Source organism: Calidris pugnax, unplaced genomic scaffold (genome assembly GCF_001431845.1).
Source record: "Calidris pugnax isolate Ruff unplaced genomic scaffold, ASM143184v1 scaffold135, whole genome shotgun sequence".
In the NCBI taxonomy this organism is placed as follows: domain Eukaryota; kingdom Metazoa; phylum Chordata; class Aves; order Charadriiformes; family Scolopacidae; genus Calidris; species Calidris pugnax.
The window spans coordinates 255,113-267,423 of NW_015090961.1; the positions used below are offsets into that span (position 1 = coordinate 255,113).

At 55.5% G+C, this 12,311-nt stretch overlaps 1 protein-coding gene across 1 annotated transcript in view; it reads right to left on the minus strand.

Moving 5' to 3' along the window:
* BSPRY (B-box and SPRY domain containing) overlaps positions 1-9,666 on the minus strand; it is a 14,886-nt gene extending 5,220 nt beyond the window's left edge. Inside the window, exons 1-4 of the mRNA XM_014952328.1 lie at positions 9,424-9,666; positions 7,114-7,344; positions 5,844-5,869; positions 4,081-4,205 (exon numbers count right to left, since the gene is read on the minus strand). Of these exons, the coding sequence (XP_014807814.1) occupies positions 4,081-4,205; positions 5,844-5,869; positions 7,114-7,344; positions 9,424-9,633 (592 nt within the window). The 5' untranslated portion in view covers positions 9,634-9,666. The remainder of the gene's footprint in view (positions 1-4,080; positions 4,206-5,843; positions 5,870-7,113; positions 7,345-9,423) is intronic.
* Positions 9,667-12,311: the final 2,645 nt, after the last annotated feature.

A 12,311-nucleotide genomic window follows, 5' to 3' on the forward strand; every position in this document is an offset into this window, starting at 1 on the left:
CGGCCCCACAGCCTCCCCCCTCAAGAACAAGGCAGAGACTCCTCAAAGCCCAGGTTCCACTTCTCCAGCCTTGCACTAGAAACCCTGCAGAGTCAGAGAAGATGCTGCTCATCTTACTCTGACCCTGGCCCGATTTTCCCACGAAACGCAACTAAGCACGTTCAGTTCATCCCGCTTTTGGGAGAAACCTATATCCGAGCCCCTGTCCCCTCCCATCCCCACTGCGGGTGACTTCTCCCTGGGCCAGGGCAAGCCAAGGGCCTGCACAAGGACAGCAGGGCCATTTGCAGAAAACCTGCAAAACCGGTAATACCGGAATGAGGAGGAACAGAGGAATGGAGAGGGCTGGGCAGGGGAAATCCCTTTCCTCCTGTAAAGCCCAAATCACTTATCAACGCACTCTGAGTGCTTTTGGGGCAGGTGGAGCTTTTCGGAGGTGGCACCAGGCACTGGAGATGAGCACAGCCACGACCCAACTTGGTTTTGCCCTGAATTATGAGGCTGCCCCTGTGCCACAGCACAAACCCAGCGAGCGGGGGGAGAGCGGGGCTGGACGGAGGATGGTTGTACCCGCTGAGGGTCTGCTCCACGTCAGAGACCTGACAGCACCCACACAGCGGGTGACAGACCCTCAGCGGGTCCCAGACCAGGTGTGAGAGCTGAAGAAGCACACAAAGGGTTTCCCTCGCTCTGCAAGTTCGCTCAGCAAAGAGAAGCTGATGCCCAGCTGACTCACCGGCTCCCGGGGAGACTGAGTTTCTGCCTGTGGGTGCCCCTCCTTGCCCTGCCTTCCTTCACCCTCACATTTTAGGTCTCAAACCGCCACAGGAACAAGGCTGGGGCAGATGAGTCACCTGCTCTCCCAGCCCCACCACCGGCAAAAGGCTCCTCACCGTGTGGCTTCTACCATATCACGTTATTTCCCAACCAGCCTCTGCTCGGCATCCAGTACGTGGCAGGATGAGGCCCTTAAAGAATCAAACCATCACGCTGCAGCCTGGATGGGGTTGTCCCAGAGCCCAACCTGCTCCAGCATCCATGGACCCAGGTCATCCCTCCGAGCAGAACAGGTCGAGGGGTTTCCTGGGGCTGCACCCACCCTGGTGCTCCTGGGCAGGAAACACAAACCAAGGCTGGATGATGGGTTTCTACACAGTGGAAACACCACGCAGGCTCACGCGTTAGGTGGCAGCTATTGCGGGCACCGGTGAGCAGAAAGAGGAGCTGAAGCCAGCATCCCCTTCCAGCTGGAGCAGACAACCCCATTCCGTTGATGATCTATTTCACCCAGCAGCCACCAAACACTCTGCACGGTACCCTCCGAAGGTCTCCTCAACTGTATTTCCCCACACTGCCTGTTTGTAGATTGACTTTCCAGGAAGCCAGACACTGCTATGAATTCACAGAAAACAGAGCAGCATGAGACTTTTATCTTCCTCTGACAGAAGAAAGGCGCTAAACCTCATCTTGTGCACCACACATCTAGCAGGGGGTTGCATTCTGGTGTTCACATACAGGGGTCATCTGCAGGAGGAAATGCCACCCCAGCGACAGCCGTGGGGCTTCGTTGTGGAATTATGGCGAGGGGAGCACCTGAGGGAGGGGAAATGCTGCCAGAGTAACAGCAGAGTAAACTCAGATCAGCAAACCTTCCCGTTTTGTCATGATCAAATCTGCCCTCTGATATTCCCATATAGTCTGATGAACAATTTCACTGGGAACTCATCTCACCCCAAAATCTATTTTCTCTGTGTGCAGTGCCCACGGGAGCAGCCTTGCCACTCCAGAGGGAGGAGGGATGCTGAGTATGCTAACACAGCCAACATCCCCAATCAAATTGGTGTGTATTAGCTGTACTACCTTTAAAAAACTAAGTTCCCATTTCCAAACTCGTACATCTGAAACGAAACTCCTCATACCTAGATTTAGGCACCAAGGTGGAATAGCCAGAGCCAGCCTGATCCCTGGGGCAGAAGGTCACCGTGGAGCAGCCCAAGGTCTCAGCCAGCTGGGACAGCCTCAGTCTGTGTCACCCCTGCAGAGGGTCCTCCATCAGGTCTCCCACCAGCATCGCCACTTCCCTGCCCCCCAGCAGGACTAACACGGGGGGCCATGAACCCAGACCCCTCCCAGAACAGTGCCAGAAGTTTTACATCATCTCTTGGTTTCAGAAAGAAGCTGCCAACCCCAAACATAAGCAATACAGAAGCCAGGATGCCAAGTGAAGGCATCAGAGGAATCGTGTTTGGTTTTGAGAGCGAAATCCACTCCCAGGTTCTTTTGCCTGCTGGTTTCTAAAGCTTTGAAGAGGCTGTGGGGCAAACTGTCAAGGCTAGGAATTTACTCTTTTCAAGCAAATCAACAAGTCTGTCACCTGTTCAGCAGCCTTTGGAAGGAGGGACCACCAAGTGAAACGTAACAGTCCCATGTCTTAATGAAAGTTAGGACCATAGTACGCCTGCAGTTAATATTAAATTGCTCAGGCTGGGTCCTGGGTGGACTATGGACCAGTGAGATAAACAAGGATATGGCAGGCATCCTCAGTGTGCAATGTCAAATGTAGCCAAAAAAACCAACCCCAAACCCACAAACCAAGGGTGTAATAATAGCACCAACAGACTCACTCCTAGGATTGAATGCCGTAGAGTCATTACATTTGATAAGGATGCTATTGGGAAAGGAATCTGTAAGAAAACCATGTCACAACAAAGAGAATCATGGAAAGGTTTCCTGCATGGCTTGACAGCTCTGAACTTCTGCTGAGAACCTGCTCACCTTTGCCAACGTACACCTGCAAGAGTCTGCACGGCTGCCAGTGCTCAGAGACTCAAAACAGAGAGAAATTAATCACAAAGGGAGAGCAACACCAGAGTTTGCAGTAGAAGAAACAAATGACAGTGTTGTCCAGTACCCACAGACTTTTGAGCTTATGCTGGAAAATACAAGAGTCATAAAATCCGGAAGCGTGTACCTTGGGGAGGGACTTGGACACAGGGAAAATCTGGGAACTGGTCATCAGCATCAAGAGCGAGATGAGCAAAAACCAAAGGTTAATGCAAAAGCTTTGGGAAGATGACCCCAGGGATTGTTCATGAGGTGGCACATGGGACAAACGTTTTCCAATTGTGTTGCCACCTTTGAGGAACAAAAAATATATTTGGAACGCTCTAACGATGGCCTGGAAGAGAGAGTAAAAGGAAACAAGGATGATCATCCACAAGGATGATCAGGGGGATGGAGCACCTCTGCTACAAGGACAGGCTGAGGGAGCTGGGGTTGTTCAGCCTGGAGAAGAGGAGGCTCCAGGGAGACCTAATAGCAGCCTTCCAGTACCTGAGGGGGCTACAGGAAGGCTGGGGAGAGCCTGTTTAGAAAGGCCTGCAGTGACAGGACAATGGCTTGGAAGAGAGAGTAAAAGGAAACATTTCACAATCAGCTATTCAAGCAGATCACAGCCAGAAGAACAGTGTCTCTCCCTGCTCAACAGAGCCAACACCAACCTGGTAAAACCCTACCCAGAGCACGTCAGTGGTCTGAGAAACGCCTCCGATGGGACCTCAGCCATTCAGCAAGAGCTGAACCAGACCACAAACGCCTCCAACAAACCACCAGCTCGTGCACAGCCACAAGCTCAGCTTATCATCAGAAAGCTCCTGCGTTCACTCACTTCTCATTCCACACGTCAGAGCGTCTCACAGACGCCACGTGGGTGAGTTCACCAAAAAACTCACCAGCAGGAGAGCGCTAAACGCAATAAAGAGGAGTTTCTGTGGCAGAGATTCCTACGGCAGCATCAGCTTCACTGCAAGTGATCCAAGAAACCAAGAGAGATTAATCAACAGAGCTGATGAAAGACACAGTCCTGTTCTCCTCTTGCCACAACCAGCTCCTTCAAGCCCCTGTCCCCCCCGGCCCAAACCTCCTCCAGCCGCTGTTGCCCCCCCAGGGGGCAGGGGGTTGGGACAGCAGAGCAGGGCAGGATGCCCGTGTCCTGGGCAGGATGTTTTGACATGACATCAGCACGACATGAATGAGCTGGCAGGAATGCCCAGAGAGCATGGGACGGAGGGAGACACCGACCTGCGACGCAGCAGAGCACAGCAGAGGCCCACAGTCGATCCAGCAGCGGACTCTGAACACAGCTTGGATTAAAGTTTAACTTCAGGGACTCCTGTGGCTCTAAGATTCCCTCCGCCACCTCCGTCCTAGCAAAGGAAAACAAAGAGTTATTTCAAAATACGATGACTTACTGACCAGTGCTAGGAGGTGTTTAAGATCACCAGGAAGTAGGAAAGAAACATGAGCTGGGGCAGTTGCAAGAGAAACTTGTTGCAGCGAAACTGCACGGGGGGTTTCTGGACAAACTCTCCTCCCTCCTCCCGAGCGGTACTTTCGGTTGGCTTAGATTACAGTCCCTCCTGAAAGGACCTCAGTGTTTCAAAACACAATCCCAGCAGCCTGAGTCAACAGGCTCCTCGCTCAGCAAACACAGATTAAAGGCGTCTGAGAGCGGCACAAGAGGAGCCCAATGGACAGGCTGCAGTGAAAGAACCAGATTTTCCCTCTGTATCAATAAAAGAGGGTAACAGCAGGAGAACAAACCAGGACAAGGGTTTCATACAGCAGGGCAAGGAGGCTGAGGGTCTGTGCGTTCCTGTAGCCTGCAGCACACATGACCTCCTGGCTGTAAATGAAGGCTCTGGCACTGGCTGTTGGTGATGTGCTGTGGACCATTTCTCACTCTCTACAGGCAGGGTCCAGGCAAAAATGCTCCTGAAAATCCCCGGGGGCAGCAGCCACGGAAATAAATGCATCAAAATGCAGCCACCAAGGTGCCTTCTCAAGGAAGGGCGGCCCAGGGTTACTGGGGATGGCCGTCAGAAACGCTGACACCCACACTTGGTTCTCCCCTCCCTGCAAGCAGGAAGGAGGCAGCGAGTGTGGAGCTTGGGCTCGGTACGGGAGCTTGGGCACACTGCCCCTCTGGGCCAGCAGCCCCCAGGCACGGAGCACGCCAGCTTCCCAGGACAGTCAGAGAATCACAGAATGCTATGGGGTTGGCAGGGACCTCTGGAGATCATCTAGTCCAACCCCATGCCAGAGCAGGGCCACCCAGAGCAGGTCCCACAGGAACGTGTCCAGGCGGGTTTTGAATGTTTCCAAAGAAGGAGACCCCACCACCTCTCTGGGCAGCCTCTGCCAGGGCTCTGCCACCCTCACAGCAAAGAAGATTCTTCTCACATTACGGTGGAACTTCTTATACTCAAGTTTGTGCCCATTCCCTCTTGTCCTGTCACTGGGCACCACTGAAAAAAGACCAGCCAATCTACCCACTGCCAAGAGGCCAGGGACAGGCTGGCTCCATCTCTCTCCAACTAAAGGAGCTGGAGAAGGTCTCCCCTGAGCAAGGACCAGCACATCCCAGCAGTGCCTTCGGGGAGACACTGCACATGGAGCATTTCCAGGTGCTGGGATCACAGAATCATAGATCATATGGGGTTGGAAGGGACCTCTGGAGATCACCCAGTCCAACCCCCCCACCAAATCAGGTCCACCCAGAGCAGGTTGCACAGGAACGTGTCCAGGTGGGTTTGAATGTCTCCAGAGAAGGAGAGTCCACCACCTCTGTCTTGATGCTCTGTCTTGAGCTGGAGCATGGCACGCGAAGCAGAGATGAGAGGCCACACTGGCACCTCTGTGCTCGGTCCTTGTCCTCAACAAAAGCAGCGCGAGGGAGGAGAGAGGGGGTGTCACCTGCTGCCCCAGCAATGGCCAGCGGGAGCCGTGGGGGTGCAGGCAAGCGTGGAGCAGGGGTGAGGGAGCAGGAGCAGCCAGGTACTGACCTCTCGAAGATCTCGTGTTCTGCACGCTGGGGACAAGGAGAGAAAGAGTCACCAGGGCTGAAATCCCCACACATGAAATCCCAAACACAGGTTGGGGCTCAGCAAACCCAGGACCCGGAGAGCACTGTCCTCCTTCTGACCCAGAGAATCATAGAATGGTTCGGGTTGGAAGGGACCTTAAAAATCACCCAGTGCTACCCTCTGCCCTGGGCAGGGACACCTCCCACCAGACCAGGTTGCTCCAAGACCCCTCCAACCTGGCCTTGAACCCCTCCAGGGATGGGGCAGCCACAGCTTCTCTGGGCAAACCACTTCTCACCCCAACGTGGGCCCTGGGGAGCAGGGCGAGTGTCAAACACCCATTTTCTTCAGCTGCAGCACCTTCCACTCCCTGACTCGGAAAATGAGTGGGAATGGCTGAGGGCAATACATTTCCACATCCAGCTAGGGGTAATGTCTCCACAGGCCTTTTACCTCCCTGTGATGGGACATGGATCCATTCCCGAGACACATGAACACCAATAATCCCAGGTGGAGAACGTACAATCCCTATTTCTCCTCCACTACATGGCAAAAGGACAAATTGAGGGTCTCGCTGTCCGATGGACCTCACTATCCAACCTCTGCTCTCCAGCAAGGCCACAGCCTGGCCAGCTGAGATGCTGGGGCAGGAAAGGAGCTGCAATTCCCACCAAAGGAACAGCCATTCTGCCTGGGGGATCAGTTCTGGTTTCCTCTTCACAAGGTTCTTGTGGCCAGCAGAGGCTGAGTGTGAGGAAGAGGAGGTGTGATGTCCACCCTCGCGCCTACGAGAGGAACTGTTTGGGTAAATATCCCAAACAGAAGTATCCCAAACAGGGCAGACCTTCAAGAAGAACTGCACGTGATCTCAAGGGTCATGTTTTGACTCAAACTAGACAGAACACTAGAGAACTGGTGGCCCAGTTGACTGCTGGAAGAGAAGGTCTGTCCTGAGCTGGCAGCTTGAAGCCAAGAGGTTGGAGACCTGAGCCTGGCTGGTCTGGACCTCACTGCAAGCAAAAGCAGAATCAGGCAGAACAGATGCTCAAGGAACCACCAAGAAGTCATGGGGGCTTATCAAGACCAGGTGAAAGAGCTTTCCCAAGCTACACCTGTCCAACTCTGCCTCCTTGCTGTCAGTGCAGCAAGCTGCTGGACACCTAATTAAGTCCCATAATATCCATGATAAAAAGTCTGGGTCACTTCTGGGCTGACCAGCCTGTCCCTGGGTACAAGGAGCAGTACTCACCACCAGGTCCTGGTCATCCAGGTTGGTGATCATGTCCACCAGGTAGGTTCGGAGGGCAGCCAGCTTCTGCAGAGCCTCGGTCCAGTGGACCTGCTGGGTGAGGATGCTCTGGTGTGCCCGCTCATCCTCCGCCTGCACCTCCTCCAGCAGCCGCTGCTCCTCATTCTTACAGGCGTTCCCCACAAAATCCAGCCTCTGGATCGCCAGCTCCCGCGCCGCGTTGGCTGCGTTCTGCCGGAGCCAGGAGAGAGGAGAACCATCAGCCCCACCACAACCCCAGCAAGAGCACCCAGCACCTCTCTGTGGGCTCAGCGGTGAAGATTACTCTGCTAATTGAGCCCACACCATCCTAATCACCATGATGCAAGCAGAGGGACACCCAGTCCCAAACCTGTCTCCTGGCCTAACCCTGTGCCCTGGGTTGAGAGACACAGGACTAACTTTTCTTCTAATGCTGGGGAAAATTGCACTTTTAGAAGATTCTAGTGTCTGAATTGGTGAAAATATTTACTTTATAGCCAGCCAGGCTCTGTGGGATTCAAGGTTTTAGTGTTTTTGAGCCTTGCCAGAGGAGGAGCAAGGCCTGGGCATTTGGGGTTGGCCAACAGGGTTATTTCACACCATGAACGTCACATTCAATATAAATTAGAAAAGTCTGCAGTGTCGCTCTCTCTCCCTTGATGGCGGCGGGTCCAGAGAACTTGCCCCTAAAAGAACACTGGTTCTTTAGTATTATTGTTAATTACTTAGTCTTAGTCTATTAAATCTATTTATATTTCAACCCTTGTGTTCCCCGGTTCCCCCTTCTGGGTGGGGAGGGGTCATTGAGTGAGAGAATAATTGTCTAAATGAGGTGATTGTGCCCCTATACTCAGCACTGGTGAGGCCACACCTCGAGTGTTGTGTCCAGTTTTGAGCACCTCAATCCAAGAGAGATCTGGAGGTGCTGGAGCGAGTGCAGAGGAGGGCAACGGAGCTGGTGAGGGGGCTGGAAAACAAATCGTATGAGGAGCGGCTGAGGGAGCCTGAATTGGTGAAAATATTTACTTTATAGCCAGCCAGGCTCTGTGGGATTCAAGGTTTTAGTGTTTTTGAGCCTTGCCAGAGGAGGAGCAAGGCCTGGGCATTTGGGGTTGGCCAACAGGGTTATTTCACACCATGAACGTCACATTCAATATAAATTAGAAAAGTCTGCAGTGTCGCTCTCTCTCCCTTGATGGCGGCGGGTCCAGAGAACTTGCCCCTAAAAGAACCCTGGTTCTTTAGTATTATTGTTAATTACTTAGTCTTAGTCTATTAAATCTATTTATATTTCAACCCTTGTGTTCCCCGGTTCCCCCTTCTGGGTGGGGAGGGGTCATTGAGTGAGAGAATAATTGTCTAAATGAGGTGATTGTGCCCCTATACTCAGCACTGGTGAGGCCACACCTCGAGTGTTGTGTCCAGTTTTGAGCACCTCAATCCAAGAGAGATCTGGAGGTGCTGGAGCGAGTGCAGAGGAGGGCAACGGAGCTGGTGAGGGGGCTGGAAAACAAATCGTATGAGGAGCGGCTGAGGGAGCCAAGGTTTTAGTGTTTTTGAGCCTTGCCAGAGGAGGAGCAAGGCCTGGGCATTTGGGGTTGGCCAACAGGGTTATTTCACACCATGAACGTCACATTCAATATAAATTAGAAAAGTCTGCAGTGTCGCTCTCTCTCCCTTGATGGCGGCGGGTCCAGAGAACTTGCCCCTAAAAGAATACTGGTTATTTAGTATTATTGTTAATTACTTAGTCTTAGTCTATTAAATCTATTTATATTTCAACCCTTGTGTTCCCCGGTTCCCCCTTCTGGGTGGGGAGGGGTCATTGAGTGAAAGAATAATTGTCTAAATGACAATAGATTGTTATGGGTTTTCTCAAACCATAACACCCTGGGACCCTGGTGACAACCGGCGAGGGACCAGAGTCCCATCCCTCAGATGTCCTCTTGGATTCACTAGGAGTGAGAAACAACCCCTGTGAGAACTGTCTTTTGTCCTCAGTGGCAGCCCAGCCCAAATTAAACCAGGAACCGCTAAGACCCTGGTCCTGGTGGGACTGGTGATGGCCGCACGCTGACACCAAGAAACATATGGATTGTGTATGACACCAAGAAACGTATAGATTGTGTACATTTTTTAGGCAGACAAAGAGGGAACGGCCAGCGCGCCGTGGCACTCCTCCTGCGCCAGCCATGGGGTGGGAGGGGGACAACCCTTTCCCATCCTCACCAGCCCCCCGGGAGCTCCACGGGATGGCGGGGGGACGCCAGGGACGGGGCAGGGACTCACCAGGACGGCCTGGTCCTTGGCGGGCAGCACTTGGTCCACGTGCCGGGCGATGGCCGCGCTCTGCAGCTGGAGCCGCTCGCACCGGTCCACGATCTTGTTCTGGAATGCACACGGGGGTGATGGTGGCCCCCCATGCTCAGATGGACCCCCAGCCAGCCCCACGGCTCCAGGGTCCTCGGGCACCACCCCATAGAAATCTCTCCTCACCATGGGGACCTGTCATCTGGCCCCACAGCCTGCCAGGAGCCCCATAGAGAGCCCCCTTTCACCATGGGGGACCCCTCACATGGTCCCCCACAGCCCCACACCCTGCCAGCAGCCCCACAACCAGTCCCCCATCGCAAGGGGACCCCTTGCATGGGCTTCACACCCCACCAGGAGACCCACAGAGAACCCACCTCCCCACAGGGGACCCCACACCCTGCCAGCAGCCCCACAGCCAGCCCCCATCCCCACGGGGGTCACCTTGTGTGGGCTTCACACCCCATCAGGAGACCCACAGAGAACCCACGTCCCCACAGAGAACCCACACACAGCCCCACGCCCACCAGCGACCCCCACATCCTGCCAGGGACCCCATACAGCCCCACAGCCTGCCAGGAGCCCCACAGATAACCCATCTACCCACAGGGGATCTCTTATATGGCCCCACACCCTGCCAGAAACTCCACAGAAGCCCCCTTCCCACGGGGGACCCTTCACATGGCCCTATGCCCCACCAGGGACACCTATGGCCCCACACCCTGCCAGAAGCCCCATGGCCGGCCCCCATCCCCACGGGGGACCCCCTGTGTGAGGTCCACACCCCACCAGGAGACCCACAGAGAACCCACCTCCCCCATAGCGCACCCACCAGGCTGCCCCACATCCTACTTGTGGGGCTCCTCCCCATATGGGACCCAGGATGACCCCATTTACTACCCACAGGGATACCCCCAGCTATAGGGACCTGCATCATTGCCATGGGGTCACCCCAGCTATAGGGACCTGTGTTGTCCCCATACCCTCCCCACAGCCTGCCAGCAGCCCCACAACCAGCCTCCAATCCCACGGGGGACCCCCTGCGTGGGCTCCACACCCTACCAGGAGACCCACAGAGAACCCACCTCCCCACAGGGGACCCCACACCCTGCCAGCAGCCCCACGGCCAGCCCCCATCCCCATGGGGTCACCTTGTGTGGGCTGGCCCCGCCCGCACCGACAGCCCCGCCCCGGGACGGGACGGGCCGAGCCGGGCGACGGGCGGGAGGCGGCGGGACGGGATGGAGGGAACCGGCCCCGGTGAGTGCGCGGAGGGGCGGCCCCCACGGCGGGTGCCCGGGGCTGCGGCTGCCCCCCGAGCCTCGCAACCCCCGCTGGAGGGACCTAAATCGGCCCCGTCGCCTTCCCATGGGGCGGCCCCACAGCCTTCTCTGGGGATGCCGAGGCTATAGGGACCTGGTCTGCACCCGCCAGGCTGCCCCACGTCTTACTTGTGGGGCTACCCCCCATATGGGACCCCGGATGACCCCATTTACTACCCACGGGGATACCCCCAGCTATAGGGACCTGCATCATTGCCGTGGGGTCATCCACAGCTATAGGGACCTGCATGGTTGCCGTGGGACCAACCCTGGCTATAGGGACCTGTGTTGTCCCCATACCCTTCCCAGGGGCTACCCCGGCTATAGGGACCTGCACTATACCCATAGCGCACCCACCAGGTTGTCCCACATCCTACTTGTGGGGCTACCCCCCATACAGTACCTGGGGTGCACCCCTTTACCTCCCATAGGGACACCCCCTGCTATAGGGACCTGCATCATTGCCGGGGGGTCACTCCCAGCTACAGGGACCTGTGTTGTCCCCATACCCTTCCCTGGGTCCCTATAGCCCCAGACTGTACCTGTAGTGCATCTGCCACATCCTGCTTGTGGGGCTCCCCCCATCTGCAGGGACCCAGGATGCACCCCTTTACCACCCATGGGGCCACCCCCAGCTATAGGGACCTGGACTATACCCATAGCGCACCCACCAGGCTGCCCCACATCCTACTTGTGGGGCTCCTCCCCATATGGGACCCCAGATGACCCCATTTACTACCCATGGGGATACCCCCAGCTATAGGGACCTGCATCATTGCCGTGGGGTCATCCGCAGCTATAGGGACCTGCATGGTTGCCGTGGGACCAACCCTGGCTATAGGGACCTGTGTTGTCCCCATACCCTTCCCAGGGGCTACCCCAGCTATAGGGACCTGGACTATACCCATAGCGCACCCACCAGCCTGCCCCACATCCTACTTGTGGGGCTCCTCCCCATATGGGACCCAGGATGACCCCATTTACTACCCACGGGGATAGCCCCAGCTGTCACTGCCATGGGGCCACCCCTGACTACGGGGACCTGCATCATTGCATTGGGGCCATCCCTGGCTATAGGGACCTGGATTGTTGCTGTGGGGCCATCCCTGGCTATAGGGACTCAGGGCTGCCCCTGTCCCCTCCCCACAGACGGTGTGACACCCCTCTTCTAAGGGACATTTAACACCCCATGAAAATGTGGAGGGGGCTCCGCTGTGATTTCTGTTCCCACTGCTGTGGGGATCGTCAGCTCCAGGGCACAGGTTGTCCTGCAGCGTCTGGACAGGCTGGGGCAGCACAGCGGGTTAGTTTTCTAAAAGCAATCTAGTAAAAAAACATTTTTGATTTCTGTTCAGTCTTGCATTTGTGGGGAAGGGAGCACGGGAGAGCCCCCAGCCTCAAATTCAGTCTCCAGAGACGTAGCTTTGTGGGGATGAGTCGCTGCAGGATCCCAGGGCTTTGTGATGGACCAGGTTCCTGCTCAACACCCGGAGGGAAGCCTGCAGATAGAGAAACCTCAGATGAACGTCCTGCCCGAGCAACTAC